We start from the raw sequence: 16991 nt of genomic DNA, 5'->3' as shown, positions 1-16991 counted from the left end.
TTTCCACAAGGGAACCAGGCTCAGGGCTGCTAGCCTTCTTCCAATTATTTTTTCAAGTGAATCTGAAGGCCCCAGAATTTATATGAAATATCCCATTTTTTAATGTTGACAATGAAATAAAATTATGTGTACGTGAAACAAAGCTCATCCGCTGGCCGCATCAGCCTATGGCTCCCCAGTTTATAACCCCTGTCCCAGGGCCTATTTAAAAGCAGAGATGTTAACAAGAGAGTTTGCATATATTAACTCAGTTTAATCATATCAATTCTTAAACAAAAGATTTCCTCCAAGAGACAATAGTTCACAGTAACTGCAAAGCTTACTCACAATTTTTAAAAATACCAGTCATGCTTAGCATTCAGAGAAGATATGATAGAATAACTGTAAAAACATTTACCAGGAACATCAGCTTCTGACTTTAAAAATTACAAATACTGAAGCATTTTGGTATCAGACACAGTAGTTTTGACATCGTCTGTTCTTTTGATGAGTTTCTGGAAGTTTGGAAAATTGTACCTCTATAATTGGATAAAGCGCTTACTCTAAAACTAAACATTTTCAAATGTAGAAAACAAACTAGCAAGCTACACATACAAAGAAAAGCCCTCTAGGACAAGCCCTCCACATATTGAATGCCAGCATATGCACCATGGATCCTGGAAGACTAGAATTGATACATACACGTGGCCTGAAGTCTTAACACTCCAGGCTCGACAATGGAATCTGCATTCACCTACACATTAATGACAAACTCTGGGTTAGTATAGGAGAAGCCAGCAAATTCATTTTGGTCCAAGTTCATGATGAAGAGTTTATCAGTAGGCGTGAGTTCCACAGGCTGTCTGGTGAACTCCTTGTCGAAGTTGGAGGTGTCTCGCTTGTCTCTCTGCCAAATGGAAAGCAAACACATTAACACAGCATACGAAGGAAACACGACCCACACCTGCCAGTTAGTGGGAAGCCGATGACATCTCATGGGCAGAGTCAGAAAGAGCCCTGTGCTGAGTTATTTAGCAGGTGCGTTGCGCATTACTATCCCCTGCCTTTCACTTCACATTGTATGTTGGCTTCAGGAGAGAAAACTGGGTGGAGATGGCCTAAGGAAGGAAAGGAAACGTTGAGTTGCTTTAAGGATTGTCATAAAGTGGAGAATGTGTGTAATGTGTGTGTGTTCTGTTTTCTTTGGCTTTGAGATGAATTGAACTGGAAACTACTTCCTACCATGTAACATGTCATAGAATTTGTCATGGGAGAGAGCGTCCTGGAGAAAATCATCCAACAGTGACCCCTGTGGCGAGGAGGCCTTTTTTTTTTTTTTCTTAAAAAAGGAGAACGGTGGCGCAAACCTCTCAGTTGCCAAGAAGGTGGAGTGATTGGCATGTCAGGACATCAGATTGCTGCCTGATGATGAGAGGAGCTGACCACTGTCCACCCCATGTCCCCTGGTGCAAGCCAGGCTTTGAAGGGATGCTCAGAAATCCACCCTCAGACTAGAATTTGGGTCTTTGTCAGCCACAGGCTCTCTCCAAGGACGGTTACAGCAACGCATGTATCTAGTCAACAAGCTAGAAGAAACAAAACCCAAAGCTTAAAGTAAGGTCAGTCAGGGCAGCCTTAAAACAAACAAAAATTCTCTTCTCCTGGTTAGCCTGACATTTCTTTCTTTTCTTTTCTTTCTTTTTTTTTTTCTTTTTTTTTTTGGTGTGGGGATGGGGGGCATTAATCCCAGGTTACTAATTACAATTTGGGTCAGTCTTTTCCAGGGAATGTCCAAGTGTGAACTAATAAAAACACCTCACATCTGCATGATGTTCTCACCTGCTCAGGGTCCTGCAGGCTCTCGTTCCTTCCCATCCTCACCACCCACCTGAGGGCAGGAGGAGCTGGAGAGTCCTCCCCTACCCCCTTGGAGAAAACAGGTGCAGGAAGATACAGTGACTTGCCCAAGGTTGCAGAGCGGTGGAGTGATCTTTACCTGACCATGCTGTTCTTAATTGGGGCTCATCTCAGTCCCTCTGACTTGGGGTGGGGGTGGGGGACCTCTATTGCAAGGGAGCTGAGGAGCATGCCTGGGTTTGCCTCGCTGAAGCCAGTGCTGGCTCAGATGGTAAAGAGGGGAGGCTCAGTGAGAACTGACTGATTTGTTGGAGTCCAGTCAGTTGCCATCCAAGCTTTAGTTCAGCTCCTAATGGGCGCCGACTGGTAGGGCTTCTCACTGCTGGGCTCGTTCCCCTTTGCCAAATGCCTCCCACGAGAATGCCTTCTTTCAGGCTGCTCCCTGAGATAGGTAGAATGTCCCTATGGAGTTGCCACTTAATTGTGTTGTATGTGTTGGGGTGTGGGAGTGAGGAGTGGGGGGTGATAAGGAACACACTTCAGTAAGCGTCGCCAGACTGCAGTGGGCTCAAGATGCGGATGGAGCTGTTTTCTAGATGCTGGGCCATCTCCTGCTGTGCCCCGCTCATTCTACCGCATTTTGTCCTGCCTGCTGTCAGCCTGTCCTGTCCTGTCCCAGGCACAGACTGTGTTCAGAGAGAAGCTCGAACATCACCCCTTCCTTTAGTATCACCCGCACTCTGGATCCTACAAGTCATACCTTAGCATCCTTTTAATTGTCTTCATGGCACCTGCTTACTATCAGACACTGTCTTATTTACTGCCTCTCTCCAGGCGGGGAGGGTCCGTGCCTGTTTCCTCACTACGGTATTTCTACTGCCAGAAATAATGCTTGGCACCTTGTAGGTTGTCCATAACTATTTGTCGAGTGAATGAATCAGTCAATGAAGGACTACTTGACTAAAGATGAGCCTCTCGTCCTCGAGCCAGAGACCCCACTCTGTAGTGAAGCAATGAAATTGTTCCTGTTGATTCTATGGGTCGTTCACATCGGCGTCTATCCATTCTAAGGCCCAGCAGAGACTGGATTGTTAGGCCCCTTCAAGGTCTGAGAGCTGTGGGGCTCTGTGCGGGCCCCCCCCCCCCGCCCCCAGTAGATTTGGGGCTGGAAGACTGGCAGTTGCCACCTTTCAGATCTCCCCCGGGGAACATTGACCCCATCTGGCCTTCCCTGCCTCTGGGCATCCCTGGAGTTTCCCTTAACGACCACCCCCAGTTGTCAAAGCTCTTCCGCATCTGCTGTGCTGGTGAGGTCTCGTGTTTCAAACAGCCACAAGGTCCAAATAGAACCTGCCATAACGGATTTCATCCTGTGGGCTGATCCTCCTAGGAAGTACCCCAGAATTTTACCTTTAGAAGGCGGGAGAGGATAGGTCTCTCTGTTGAGACCATTCTTTTTTGGGTTGATAGCATCTGAAGCCACATGAGCAGAATATCACTCAGCCAAGGAGGGTTATTAATTCCACTGGCCTCCTATTGATTCCCCAAGGTCATTATGACCGCGGTCCTACCCTTTCTTAGAAGAGGAGCAGGTTCATGAGTAGTGTAAGAAATGCCAAGAGGGATTCTTGGATCCTGGTAGACAATTAGCCATGGCTAACATGCACTGTGTTTAGGTTTCTTCAGATTTTCTTATTCAATTTCCTTTTTTAGAATTCTTCCCTAATTTAAGTTCTTTTGGAAAATCTCAGCCTGTCTCATCTAGAAGAACCAGGCGGTGTCAAGCTGGGGGCAGTGTGCTGGCAGGATGGCTTCTCCCCGAGGGCTGGAAAGGATAATGCCTGCAGGAATCTGGGTAGAAAACTCTAAGACATGAGATTCAGGACCTGGAAATGAGCTGTAAAACCAATCCCCCCCCACTCCTACCCCCATGAGTATCTGTCTCTGCTCAAATCTTGGTGATTCTATGGTCTTTTTGAGCATGGAGACTGTGCCTTTGGCCTTCCAGAAGGAAACCCACCCCAGCTACCATCTAGCCCCTGTCCTTCCCCACCCACTGTATTTTAGGATTGTTCCAGAAATCTGGGTGAGGGCACTGCTGCATTTCCTCTTTCAGCCTCAACTGTGGTCTGCAGAGAGAAAGGAGCCCTGAAGCCCTGTGATGACTTCTGCTTTCTTGTAAGAAGCCTCCTCTGACTAACTCAGAAACTGGTTATCTCTAGATCACATTATGCTTTTAAATACTTGTTTAATGGCTGCCCTCCTGGATAGCATCTCTCCCACTGTGCTCCTGCCACCCAGCAGAGAGCCTGGCACATAGCTGGTTCTCAATGAATGCTTCCTGGATGGATGAATAGGGAGTGGAATATGTGAATGACTGCACAGGAAGTGGAAAAATCTTTCTTCCTGGATAAACTTGCAAAGTGTTGCCCAGAGGTTACATATTCTCTAAGCTCTGTTTCTTGGTCTCCTTTGGACTTAGAATGGTGATAGAAAAGGAAATTGCAGGAACTCTGACCAACGATCCCTCGCTTCCACAGAAGCCTTCACTGGGCAACCCTCAGCAAGGTGTGTTAGGAGAACAGAGACTTTGGCTTGCGTACTTCTTTCTGCAAACAATTCAACTTTTGGAAAAATAATGACAGAAATTTGGAAAATGTGCAGTGTATATACAATATATTTTATCTATCTATCTATCTATCTATCATCTATCTATGTCTAGCTATCTACCTACCTATCTTACATTGTTCTCTAACCTTGTCTCAAATAATCTGTCAATGGCCCAATGCTTCTATATGGTTTTTATCATCCTGAGAGAATGTATAAGGAAAGACCTCGTAACCCAAAAGCCAGACGAAGGATCTCAAATAACTTGCCTGTTGGTGAGCATGGCTCAGAGATGTCAGCTATAGAGCAGAAACAAGCCTGAACTTAGTCAGAGAACCTGGGTTTGTACCCCAGCTGGCTGACCTTGGGCAAGTCACTTCCTCTCTCCAGATGCCAATTTTCCAACAATAAAATGAGGGAGGAGGGTTCTGTCCCGATTTAACTCCTTCTCTAACTTTCTGAGCTTGGCAGCTGGGACTTGGGGTTTGCCTCACATGGGGCTTACATGGCTACCACCATGGCAGCAGCAGGACAGTCCTACAACCTGCAGCAAGGAGAAGCGGAGGGCAGACAGGAGTGAGCCAGGACCCCCTGCCTATGTGCAAATCCAAATCTCGGGTTTCTTAAAGATGAGAAGTGTTCCTTCAAGGACATTTGTCAAGTCTGTAAAGTTCTCCTGATGGTGTCTTAGAAACCCTGGTGCTTCTGGAGATCACTCGACTTCTGATAATAATTCTCTGTAGAGCTGCCTGGGAATAGAATGAGACAGTAGGCAAGGATGGGGAACCACCTGCCATCCTCATCAGCTAAGGCAGAAACAGGATTTCTTCCACCCAAGGGGTTTCCTTGGCTTCTGGGGGCTCACAGACCTGCTCGCAAGAAAGAATATTTATTCCAAGCTGGGAGGAGTGGTGATTTTGATAAGAAAATCAAGAGCCACAGCTATGTTGCTAGCTGGCCCTAAACTTGACTCTGGCCTTGACCTCCGATATCACTGGAAGCCCCGGCCAGCTCATCCCATCCCATTACAGGCTGCCAGGAGTCCCTGAACGGTCCCCAGCCTCTTGGACTGGTAGAGCCGGGGGTCTGAGGTTAAGCTCTGGGTTTAGTTCCTTTCTGTCCTGAAGCCTCAGGAGCCCTGCTTGGCAGTTTGGGTCCATATTTTTCAAAGAGAGCCGTTTTTCTTGCAATAGCATTTCTTCTTTCTTTTTTTTTTTTTATTGTATCTCGATGCTAGAAAAAAAATGGCACATAACAAATATCCAGATACAAATGGACATTTCCACAAACATCTTGCAAAACAACATCAAAGTGAAGAATACAACCGTCTATGTTTCAAGAAATGGTGTCTTTCTCAGAACGCTTAATTAGCTTTCCCAAGCCAGCAACAAACCTAGGCAAATCCCATCTGCACGGGCATGGGTCTGCTAGGCTCCAGAGCCGCCTTCTTGACAAATCAAAGCAGGTGACCTTGGTTAATAACATTTGGACACATATTTCAAAGCATGTGTAACAAAGTGAGTTTTTTTTTTCTTTTTGCATCTGAACAACAACAGAAATAAAACCCCAAAGCAAATAAACTTGAAATGTAATGTAAAACCATGGTCCCCTGGGACCTTGCTAGAGTGACCATGTCTTTTCAGGGAGTGATGCCAAATGCCCTTTGCAAGGAGTTGGAGGATGAAGGCGATCAGGGACACAGGGTATCAGAAATGACAGCATGGAGGTGGCGCCCCAGCTGGTTTGGCTTTTGACTGACCTCTGGAGGTACTTTTAGATTGAGACTGTCTAAAAGCACACTCTTGGCATTTTAAAAGGGCTGAGATAATCTCTTTAACTTTGAGTCTAAAAAACAACAGAATACAATGTTATTTTTAGCCTGTGCTTTGCACAGCTCATGGGGCCTCCAAACAGGCCTAATAGAGGAATCCCCTCTAAGTCAAAGCAACCATGCACTTGGAATGAAGCCACGCTCCCCGTCCAGAAGGGAGAGAATACTGCGAGCATCCAGTGATCCATTCTTTTGGTAGAACAATCTAGACCGGATGCTTGGCGTTGGAAAAGCGTGTGAAATGGAACAGAGGGAGATAAAGCAGGCATTTTCTGTCCCGACTGGGTCCGCGGAGCTGACGTGCTTGGAAAAATCAATGGTAAGAGGACTTTGCTAATGTGTTGATTACGCAGCAGCCTTTTCGACGTGCCACCTGCATCATTCCATCTCATAGAGATGCTCCAAACTACCCGAGGACATTTGGTTTCTGAAACATGGTCACTCTAGTCTCATCAGCAAATAAAACATGGATGCGACGTGGCAATGAAAGAAAAGATGTCACCACAACGGCCGTTGAGCTTGAATGACAGAAATGAAGGACGGAGGTCTACACATCTACTTAGCTCTTGACTTCAGGTTTTAAAAATTCAGAGTTAACAAAGGAAAATCCTTCGAATTCTGACTGGTCAATATTCCTGATGACTTCCTGGTCGGGAGGTGTTAGGACTGGTGGATGACGAGTGAAAAACCGGTCGAAGTTTTCAGCATTCCGCCCACACTATGAGAGGGGGAGAAAAGAACTTGTGGTAGGTGGAAAAAAAAAAAAAGAAAGAAAACAAACAAAAAAAAAACCCAAACAAAACAGAACCAAACAAAACAAGGCGTGGCTTGCTCCACTGCCTCAGAGAGGTTGTTTCAATGATCAGTAATGAGAGCAACATAAAATGCAAAATTTTCATGACCTTTGGTACATGACCTTGGACTCCCGACCTGCAGTTTCTAGGGCTCATGAGCTGCCCCTGGAGTCTTCTGGGCAGTCAGGAGCTGCATGGCAAAGGCATGAGATGGTGGGGCTGGTGGCATGTGGCATGTCCCTCCACCCCCGACCCCCAATCCCAAGGAGTCAGCCAAGCCCACCTGTTGAAAGAGATGGGATTAAGGTACCAGCGATGTTTCATGGGGTGCCAGATACAAAGTGATGAGCCAGTTAATACATCACCTGGGAGATCCCAATATTTAGCAGTGGATCCCTCAAGCGCTGTCCTCTGGCTGCCAGTCAGGAACATCAGACGTTTCCAGCTCCAGAGATCCAAGAGTTTACAAACTCTAGTCAGTGGAGATAGATCCCAAGACTTGGCTCTGGTGCCTGCAATGGCTGGCTGACCATGAGGCCCTGGTTAGCTGGGTAAGTCCTTGACCTCTAATCACAAGGTACCCGCAGACAAACCCAGCCATTCTCTCTCCAAATGGGAATGGAGGGTGTGGGTTGAAACACAAGCCAGTGCTTGGTGGTGCAGCTGGAGTCTAGAGAGGAAACTGTCATCATTTTTCACCCATCCTGGGGTCCGTATTTATGAAAAGGTCTTGGTCCAAGGCAGAGTTGAAACGAATGTGTGTTCACACACGTGCACATGTATGCAGGTGTACACACACGCAACACTAGTTCTTACCCAATAAAAAGAGACACTCAGTCACTAAATATGACATTCTTTGTTCTTCACCAGGAAACATTTGTACTAGCGAGCGCTAAATATTTGAAACACTGTGTCTACAGCAGGTAACCACAAGCTAATAATAGAGCAGTAAGTAGTACTAGTAGTTATGACAGCTAATGTTCATTATGCATTTGCTATAAGTCAGGCACCCTAGAATGCTCTACCTACATGATCTTCTTTAATCCTCCCCATGACCCAATGAAGGGGGCATTATTCCCACTGGATCAATGAAGACACCAAGGCCAGGGAGATGATGTCAATTGTTCAAGGTCACACAGCCACTGCATGAGCTGCAACGTGAGCCAGGTCCCTCTGACATCAGAGTCCACACTCCTGGCTCCATTCTATATGAATAGTTCCCAGGCTAAGGAGTACAGGACCAAGTGAGGTGGGGCTGGGAGGGGAGGGAGGAGGAGTCAAGGATGGGGATGAAGAGGTCTCTGGTTTGAAGGACAGTGAGAATGTGGTTGCATCAACCCCTGAGACAGAGAAAGTGGGAAAATTCAGTAAGATGGCTATTTCTGTTTGGATGCAATGACTTTGAGGGACCAGAGAGGTTCCAGGAGATGACCTGAGGGCATCAGAAGAACAGATTCTGGAGCTCAGGAGAGAGGTCTTGAAAAAAAAAATTAAGGACAGAACATGGGAAGTGGAAGAAAGATAATAATAATAATAATAAAAACTGCAGAGCAGTTTCCAGGCAATTGGCTCAGAGTTTCGCATACATTACCTTTTGGCTTCACATAACCACCCCAGGAGATGGGGATCTGATTTCCATCTGCCAGTGAGAAAACTGCCCCTAAAACTGAGAGGGCGGGAAGAGGAGACCCAGGAGGGGACACAGCCAGACAGGCTGGGGACTGAGGGAATCCCCAGGGAGAGGGGGGCTTTTGGAGCTGAAATATCTCTGAGGGGTCAAGCAGGGGATTTGTGGAAAATGGGCCACCACACTTGGCAGCTGGGGGGAGGCAGAAGAGAAGATGAAGAGCTGCCACCGAGCCTGAGTCATGGGCAGAGGGAAGTTAAGTTGAGAAAGTCAAGGAGCACACACTCCCCCTTTTGCTCCTTCAAGGCCCAGGGTCAAGGGAAGCACAGGTATGGGAGGGTATGTGTGTGTGTGCATGAGACTCAGTGCCCAGAGGCCTCAGAACTCCTGCTGTTCCCACTCGGGCAGAAGGGAGCCCACGAGGCTGCAGGACATCATGTGTGTGACTGGCCCGGTGCCTGGAACCAAGTGAAGTGTCAAGGCATCCTAGCTGTAAGCATGATTTGATTCTTGTTTTCCCTGCAGACTGTGTATGCTCCCAAAGACGGGGTGTTTTCAGGATGTTTAAGTTCAAATTTAAAAAAAATTTTTGTTTTTTTAATTTTTATTTTAAGATTTTTATTTATTTATTCATGAGAGATATGCACACACATATCCACAGAGGCAGAGATACAGGCAGAGGGAGAAGCAGGCTCCATGCAGGGAGCCCGATGCAGGACTTGATCCTGGAACTCCAGGATCATACCCTGAGCCAAAGGCAGATGCTCATCGCTGTGCTACCCAGGCATCCCAAGTTTTTTAAATATTGAAGAAACAACTTTACATTTTTTAAAGACTCATGTCTGACGTGGAGAAACATATTTGCTATCCCAAGCTAAATTCTTTTCAGCCATGTTGGTATCTTTGCTTCAGATCTCAGAAAATGAGAAGTGGTCCCCCTCCCCCTGTACCTGCCCACCATATACTCAAGACTTGGCAGTCTGCTCTGCTGGCTGGTGGAAGACAATTTTTGCTCACGGAATGATGGACCCTCAATACAGTGTGGTCAGAATTACTGTCCAGGTTCTTTCATTGTTTATGCGTCTTTTTTTTTTTTTTTTTCATTCAAGAAAGATTTAGTGAGGACACCTGGGTGACTCAGTGGTTTAGTGCCTGCCTTCGGCCCAGAGCATGATCCTGGAGTCCTGGGATTGAGTCCCACATCAGGCTCCCTGCATGGAGCCTGCTTCTCCCTCTGCCTGTGTCTCTGCCTCTCTGCCTCTCTCTCTCTCTGTGTCTCTCATGAATAAAATAAATAAGATCTTTTTTTCATGAGAGACACAGAGAGAGAGAGAGGCAGAGAGGCAGAGACACAGGCAGAGGGAGAAGCAGGCTCCATGCAGGGAGCCTGATGTGGGACTCGATCCCGGACTCCAGGACCACACCCTGGGCTGAAGGCAGGCACTAAACCACTGAGCTATCCAGGGATCCCCCTAAATAAATAAAATCTTAAAAAAAAAAAGATTTAGTAAGTATCTACTATGTACCAGGTCCTATTATAAGAGTAAATTATACAAAAATCTATGCCTCGTGGAATTTGCATTCTACTGGGGAAGAAAGGCAACAGACACAGAAACAGAAGTGGGACTGCAAATGTACATGGTTGTGTCTTAATGCCAGACGGAGAAGGCAAATGGTATTAAGAAAAATAAAGTGAGGCCAGCGATACAGGGTGAAGAGAATGCCATTTTCGATAAAGTGATAGCTCTTAGGCGATGAGCTTTGAGCAAGCCCTCCGTGAAGGGAGGGAGGGAGCCATCTGAGTATCTGGAGGAAAAGCATTCTAGGCAGAGGGAAGTGCATTTGCAAAGGCCCAGAGACAGGCATGCTCGCTGGGCAGAGTCATTCGACAGCCACGGGAGGCCAGGGTGGCCAGAGCGATGACCAAGAGGCAGAGGGGTGACACGGGTGAGAAAGCGGGCCAGGGGCCGGATGGAGGGCCTTGCTGGCCGAGGGAGGGCAGAGGCTTTCCATCTCTGCCTGGTGAGAAGGCCTGGAGGGTTCTGAGCACCCGGCGCACTCTTGACTCATGTTTCCTTACAGTCGTTGGCGCTGCGTACAAAACTGATGGAAAGATGAGAGGCAGGGGGGTCAGCCGGGAGGTGAGAGAGGATGGCACCTAGGAGGCAGGTACCCTTGGGGGAGATAGAAAAGTGCATCTGGAGTGGGGGTGGTGGTGGCAGGATTTGCTGATGGGTCAGAAGTGGTATTCCAGGAAGAGAGGACCTGCCGGTGACCCCACAACCTTGCTCCTGAGCTTGGGGTGAGTGGGGCACTCGGGCTAGAGCGCCTTCAGGAGGCAATTGGGCACTTGCTGTCCTGTTTGATAAGCCTGAGTGTCCAGTGGGGGTGCGAGGGTGTGGGGACTGAAGAGCGGCGGCAGCTAGGCGGATGGCCGAGGCCCCGGGGAACACAGGAGCTGGCTGTGAGCACGGGATAAGGCTCACCTGCACCTGTTTCTCTTTGGCTTGGGTGCTGGGACCCAAACCAGCCCATGTGGGAAGCGTGTGAACCGAGACATGGAATCTTCAGGGGCCATTTGTCTTTAAAAACCATCCATTTGCTGTGTACACCAGAAGGCTGCAGCTCTGCTGGGGCCTCCCCAGAGGCTGTGAGAGGAGCCGGAAACAGCTTCTGGCAGCTTTGAGCCCTCCCCCCCAGCCCCCCCACTGCCTCGGAGAACAATGAAATCTTTAAGTGAGATAGCAGGGAGGAGCTGCCAATGCAGGGGTTAACCAAGGGGGCACAATACAGCGGGAGCGTGATTTTCCTGCTAATAAGCAGCTTACGGGGCTGGCCGATCACAGCCTCCCTAAGTGTTTCCGTGTTTTTCAAATGGAGCTGTCACTGCCCATTAGCTTCAGAAGCGCTCCCTAAATGGAGACGTCAGCCCCTGGGAGGCGCAGGCAGGATGAGCCGGCGGCGCCTGCCGTGTCCTTGGAGAGCAGCCGGCAGCGGGATCGAGGGACACACACAGTGAGGGCCACACCTGCTTCTCTGGCCCTCGCGGTGGGTACTTCAGCCTCACTTAGCGGCCCAAAGAAAACCCAGCCCGCTGTCATCAGGGCACACCACCCGCGGCGCTGCTCCCGAGACCTGGCGACGGGACCCAAAAGCGGCTCGGCTCAGTTATTTCAATCACGTGGCACCTCTTTCTGGGGTGGGAGAGGGGAGTAAGGATTTCGACTTGTTCAACTGCGCTTTTGAATCTGAGAACCTAGACAGTTTGAAAAGCTTATCTGTGAGCTGTTACATGTGAGCCCTTTCTTTCCCCCCTTCTTCTCTTCTTTCTAATTTCTGTTTCATTGTGTTAATAACAGCTCGGAGTCTAGCTGTCGAATGTGGAGCTGGCTTAGTCACAGCAGCCACGGGGATCTTTCAGACGCCAACCTGGATATGTCACTTCTCTGCAATGCTTCCTGTTGCCCAGGGCCTACACTCTAGGATGACTTACCGGGCCCTTTTGGACTTGGCCCCGGTCACCTGGTCACTAGCCCCTCACTGCCTACCCTCCACAAACCCTCAACACACCCTTGGGTCCAGGCTTTCCAGGATGCTCATGCACTTTGTCACCTCCCAGCCTTGGCAATGAGCTGCCTCCTCTGCCAGGAACACCTGCCTCCCTGCTGTCCCCCCGACCAGGGCATTTCCTACGCATCCTTTTTGTCTCCCGACAGATGTCACTTCCCCCAGGAGGCTTTCTCTGGACCCCTCTTCTGTACTCCTGGATTTATCCCGTCAAGATATAAGATACTCCTCAAAAAAACTGTTTGAGGGTGAGGGGGGGAGTTGCCATCAACTATTCACCGATAGGCAAAAAAGTTAAATAAATGACGATACATCTATTTGATGTATTTCCATGCAAAATACTTTTAAAAATTAAAAGATATAGAATATTAAGTGACATAGTCATATAATTACTAACCGTGTACAATATGTTCCCATTCTATAAATTGTACACGCAAATGTGTATGCTCCAGACACCGCATATTGTATATATGCCTATAGAGATTGGACAAGTTACAGATTGTTTAATGTTCTCCTTTATCTTTTCGGCTTGCTTGTGTTTTTGAAAATGTAAATAATAATCAGGTTTTTTTTTTTAAATAAGAGAAAACCCCCACAAAATCCATTTAAAATGAGGGAGCTATTGTTAATTGGGTGCTAAAGTGCTTCTTCTGCCTGGTGGTGTACCAGGCACTGGAAATACGATGACACACAAGAGGGTCCCTGTCCTAGTCTCATGGAGCTTGTTGGTTTTGCAGAGGAGACAGACAGACACACACACACACACACACACACACACACACAGGCACTGCATGGTGCCATGTGACAACTGGGGCCATAGAGCACAGAAGTGAGGAACCTAAGAAGGGCCAGGAAGACTTTCTGGAGGAGGTGACATCTAAGCTGAATGTGACCAGAAAGAAAGACATCGCTTCTTTGGAGGAGGGAAGACAATTGCCCAGGGGACAAAAGGAGGCGAAAAGAGGGGAGGGACAGAGCAAGATGCTGGAGAACAGGACAAGAGCGCACTCCTGCTTAACCAGGCATGATGGGGAGGCGAAGGGGCACAGGGGAGCTTCCTGCCTGGCCTCCACCAAGATAGCAGGGCATCTTCAGGAACCCAAACTTGAAGGTTGCAGTGAAAACATACCCAAGCCACGAAGCCTGGGTAAAAAGATAAAAAGAGTCTTTTTTTCTTGGGGGTCCTGGATGGGTCAGTTGGTGAAGTGTCCGCCTTCGGTTCAGGCCATAATCCCAGGATCCTAGGATCAAGCTCTGAGTCAGGCTCCCTGCTCAGGAGGGGGTCTGCTTCCCCCTCTCCTCTGCCCTGCCCCCCATTCATGCTCTTGGTCTCTCTCAAATAAATAAATAAATAAAATCTTTTTTTTTTTTTTAAAGAATCTTTTTCTTCTTTTTTAAGTGTGCAAATTCAGTGACATTCTGGGTCCTTTTCATGCCTTGCAGACAGTTCTCCGCAGCAGGACAACACAGGAGGGACCACCCACCCAGTGAGAAGCAGGCAGCTAAGTGCAGAGCGGGGCACACGCTGGATCATTTTGAAAAGTCATCTGTGGACCAAGTTTTCTCTCCCGAGCAGAGTCAGACAAAGTGCAGTGTAGAAAGAAAAGAAAGATAAAAGCTCCCTTTACTGCGAATAGGTGAAGATTCCTTGCAATTGGGGTGTTTGATCTCTTGTGTCTGTTCAGTTAGAAGGAAGTCAGCAAGGGAGAGGGCTTTCGTGCTGGGAAGCAAGTTTCATGTTTTGTTTTGTTTTGTTTTATCTAAAAATAAGATGCCATGTCTTGTTTTCCTCCAGATTTCGGTCTAAATGCCATCTTCTCAGGGAAGCTGTTTGGGATCACCTCCAAAGTAATCCTCCCCTCCTGTTATTCTACCTCGGAGCATCCTGCTCCCTTTTTGCACAGGAAGTAAAATATCCAAAGAGCCCAATCTAAATGACTTGTTTATTTCCTTGCTTCTCTGTCGGAGAACCAGCATCCCAGCTAGACTGTAAGCCCCGCAAGAGCTGAAGTCCCATCACAGCCTTCCTAGGACTCAGGACAGGGTCTGGCACACAGAAGGCACTCAACATTGTCAGATGGATGAATGACAGTGCATATTAAGTGCATATTATTAGTCAGATATTGTGTTAAGTGCTACACAAGTATTATCTCACTTAGTCCATGACGTCTCTGCTGTACAACAACAAATGGGTTTAGGGAATTTAAGTACCTGACTCTGATTTGATCCCGGATCTGACAATGATCTAGACTCTTCCATCAGCCTTGTACATTTCTTGCCAAAACAAACAAGTCGTTCGAAAGCACCCAGGAAAATAAACAACAAAAACCCTCTGTTATCTCACCACCTCAATACCTTCATTATGCAACATTTTAGTGTGCATCCTGGATGGCTGGATGAATAGATGGATGGATGTTTGTTACTCTTTAAACAGGCTATAGAATCATTCCTTTGTTCTTTGTGCTTTTAAGAAACCCGAGACGAAATATACCCGTGTGAACAAAGTGCCATGTTTTTCTTATCTATTCTTCACCATTCATCCTAAACCCACGTAGCTGGCTTCAAATAAACTAGTCCTCAAATAGCAATCACTCCCTTTATTTGCCTATGTTTTTATAACTTTGATTCTCAAAGGTTTGGGAGACAGCCAGGAAAAGGATTATCTCCCACCTAGCAGATAATTTGGAAAGTTAACAATTTGGTCAGGGTCATGGAGGGTAAAGGAGGGGAGCCGAGATTCAGAGTCAGGTTCTGTTCGATTCCGAAGACCACAGGCTTTCTAACTACATCTCACTGCCTTACAGATTACATCCAATTGTGTGGCATGGATTTAAACGCTGACCTGGGTTCCAATCCCAACACCAACAATCCCCAGCTATATAACCTTTAAGCAGGTGAGCTAAATTCCCTACGTCAACTTTTTGTTATGTCAACTGGACCTACCTTGTAGCGTGTGGTGAGGATGATTTGATAAAATGCACAGAATACATGTGACATGGTAGCTGCCATGGGGTGTGGACGGAACCAGCTCTGTCCACTGAGCTAGTCCGAAGGCTATGGCCATGCTCTGGGTGCAGACGGGTCCTGCAGACCCTGCCACACCTCAAGCCCTCCTGGGATATTGCCCTACAGGTACAGACCTCTAAAACACAAACTGAAATCTTTCCTGCCAAGGCTGGTGGGATACGGGAAGGAGCCTCAAGGTGACACCAGGGCCTAACTGGGACTCCCAGTTAGAAGGGAGGGACAGATGTGTGTTTGGGGGCAAAAGGGACACATTTCCACCCCTCCCTAACCTCATTGCCTTGGAAAGACATTTCTTCATTTTAAAAATGTATTTATTGGGATCCCTGGGTGGCGCAGCGGTTTGGCGCTTGCCTTTGGCCCAGGGCACGATCCTGGAGACCCGGGATCGAATCCCACGTCAGGCTCCCGGTGCATGGAGCCTGCTTCTCTCTCTGCCTGTGTCTCTGCCTCTCTCTCTCTCTGTGTGTGACTATCATAAATAAATAAAAATTAAAAAAAATAAAATAAAAATGTATTTATTTATTTATTTATTTAGAATGAGCAGGGAGAGGGGCAGAGGGAGAGAAAGAAACTCTAGCAGACTTCCCACTGAGCCCGGAGCCCCTAGCAGGGCTCCATCCCTCAACCCCAGGCAAAATCAAGAGTCCAAGGCTCAACAGACTTGACTGAGTCACCCAGGTGCCCCTTGTAGGTGCCCCTTGTAAAGACATTTTAATGCAGATTCACATACCACCTTTGAGTTGTTATTTTTCATACCCTAGGGTGGCAGGGGGAGGCTTTTGTGGTTGTTTTTAAGAAACTGCACTTGTAAATAAACAAGAAATGAATTATTCTTTCCCCTTCTGGGTCACGCACATGTCTGGACATGATGGCATCAGAGTTTTCACGGAGTTGGTATTTCAGGACAATCGGTGAGTGCGGTGCCATATAAATGAGAAAGGAGAGCGGTGTAAAAAGACTGGAAGGGAGACTCTGAATTTATCCTGCGGATATATGAAACTAGGAAGCTATTAAAGAATGAAGAAGCTCTTGAGGTGCTGAGAGAAACACTCTGCCAGACAGAAGGGCGTAAGGCAAGGCACAGAAACCAAACGGCGTGCTAGCGTCCTTGATTGTGACGTGGGGGTATTTCTGTGCTTGCATACAGCCTGCCTAGACGGTCACACCAGAACTGGGTGGCCCTGAGTGCTCTGCGAAGGAGAACCATGAAGCCTAGCTTAGGGTCAAGGGTGAGCACAGAGGACTTAATTTCACTGTGTATTTTTAAAATTTTTTAAATTTTATTTATTTATTATTATTTTTTAAAGATTTTATTTATTTATTCATAAGACACACACACACACACACACACACACACACACGAGAGGCAGAGACACAGTCAGAGGGAGAAGCAGGCTCCATGCAGGGAGCCCGATGTGGGACTCGATCCCGGGACTCCAGGACCACACCTTGGGCCAAAGGCAGGTGCTAGACCGCTGAGCCACCCAGGGATCCCCTTTTTAAAATTTTTAAAAAAGATTTTATGTATTTATTTGAAAGAGGGAGAGTGAGAGCACATGCGCGCGTGCGCATACACACACACACACAGGCTCAGACTCCCTGCTGAGCAGGGAGCCTGACATGGGGTGGGGGCTGGAGACCAGGACCCTGAGATCATGACCTGAGCCCAAGCCAGATGCTTCACCAACTGAGCCACCCAGGT

The 16991-nt window shown here is 47.5% G+C and overlaps 1 protein-coding gene across 3 annotated transcripts in view; it reads right to left on the bottom strand.

The window, feature by feature from the left end:
- Positions 1–238: 238 nt before the first annotated feature.
- Positions 239–16991, bottom strand: part of PRKCB (protein kinase C beta) — a 328355-nt gene continuing 311602 nt past the window's right edge. For 2 of the 3 annotated variants that reach the window (XM_055340824.1, XM_055340825.1), the window contains one exon: positions 239–6992. In XM_055340824.1, coding sequence (XP_055196799.1) covers positions 6834–6992 — 159 coding nt within the window. In that variant the 3' untranslated portion in view covers positions 239–6833. The remainder of the gene's footprint in view (positions 6993–16991) is intronic. The other variant, XM_055340826.1, reaches the window with a different exon arrangement.

The sequence above is a fragment of the Nyctereutes procyonoides genome, unplaced genomic scaffold, assembly GCF_905146905.1.
Source record: "Nyctereutes procyonoides isolate TBG_1078 unplaced genomic scaffold, NYPRO_anot_genome, whole genome shotgun sequence".
Classification (NCBI taxonomy): domain Eukaryota; kingdom Metazoa; phylum Chordata; class Mammalia; order Carnivora; family Canidae; genus Nyctereutes; species Nyctereutes procyonoides.
Note: the sequence above shows the minus strand (reverse complement) of the source record. Positions and strands in the feature narration are given on the sequence as shown.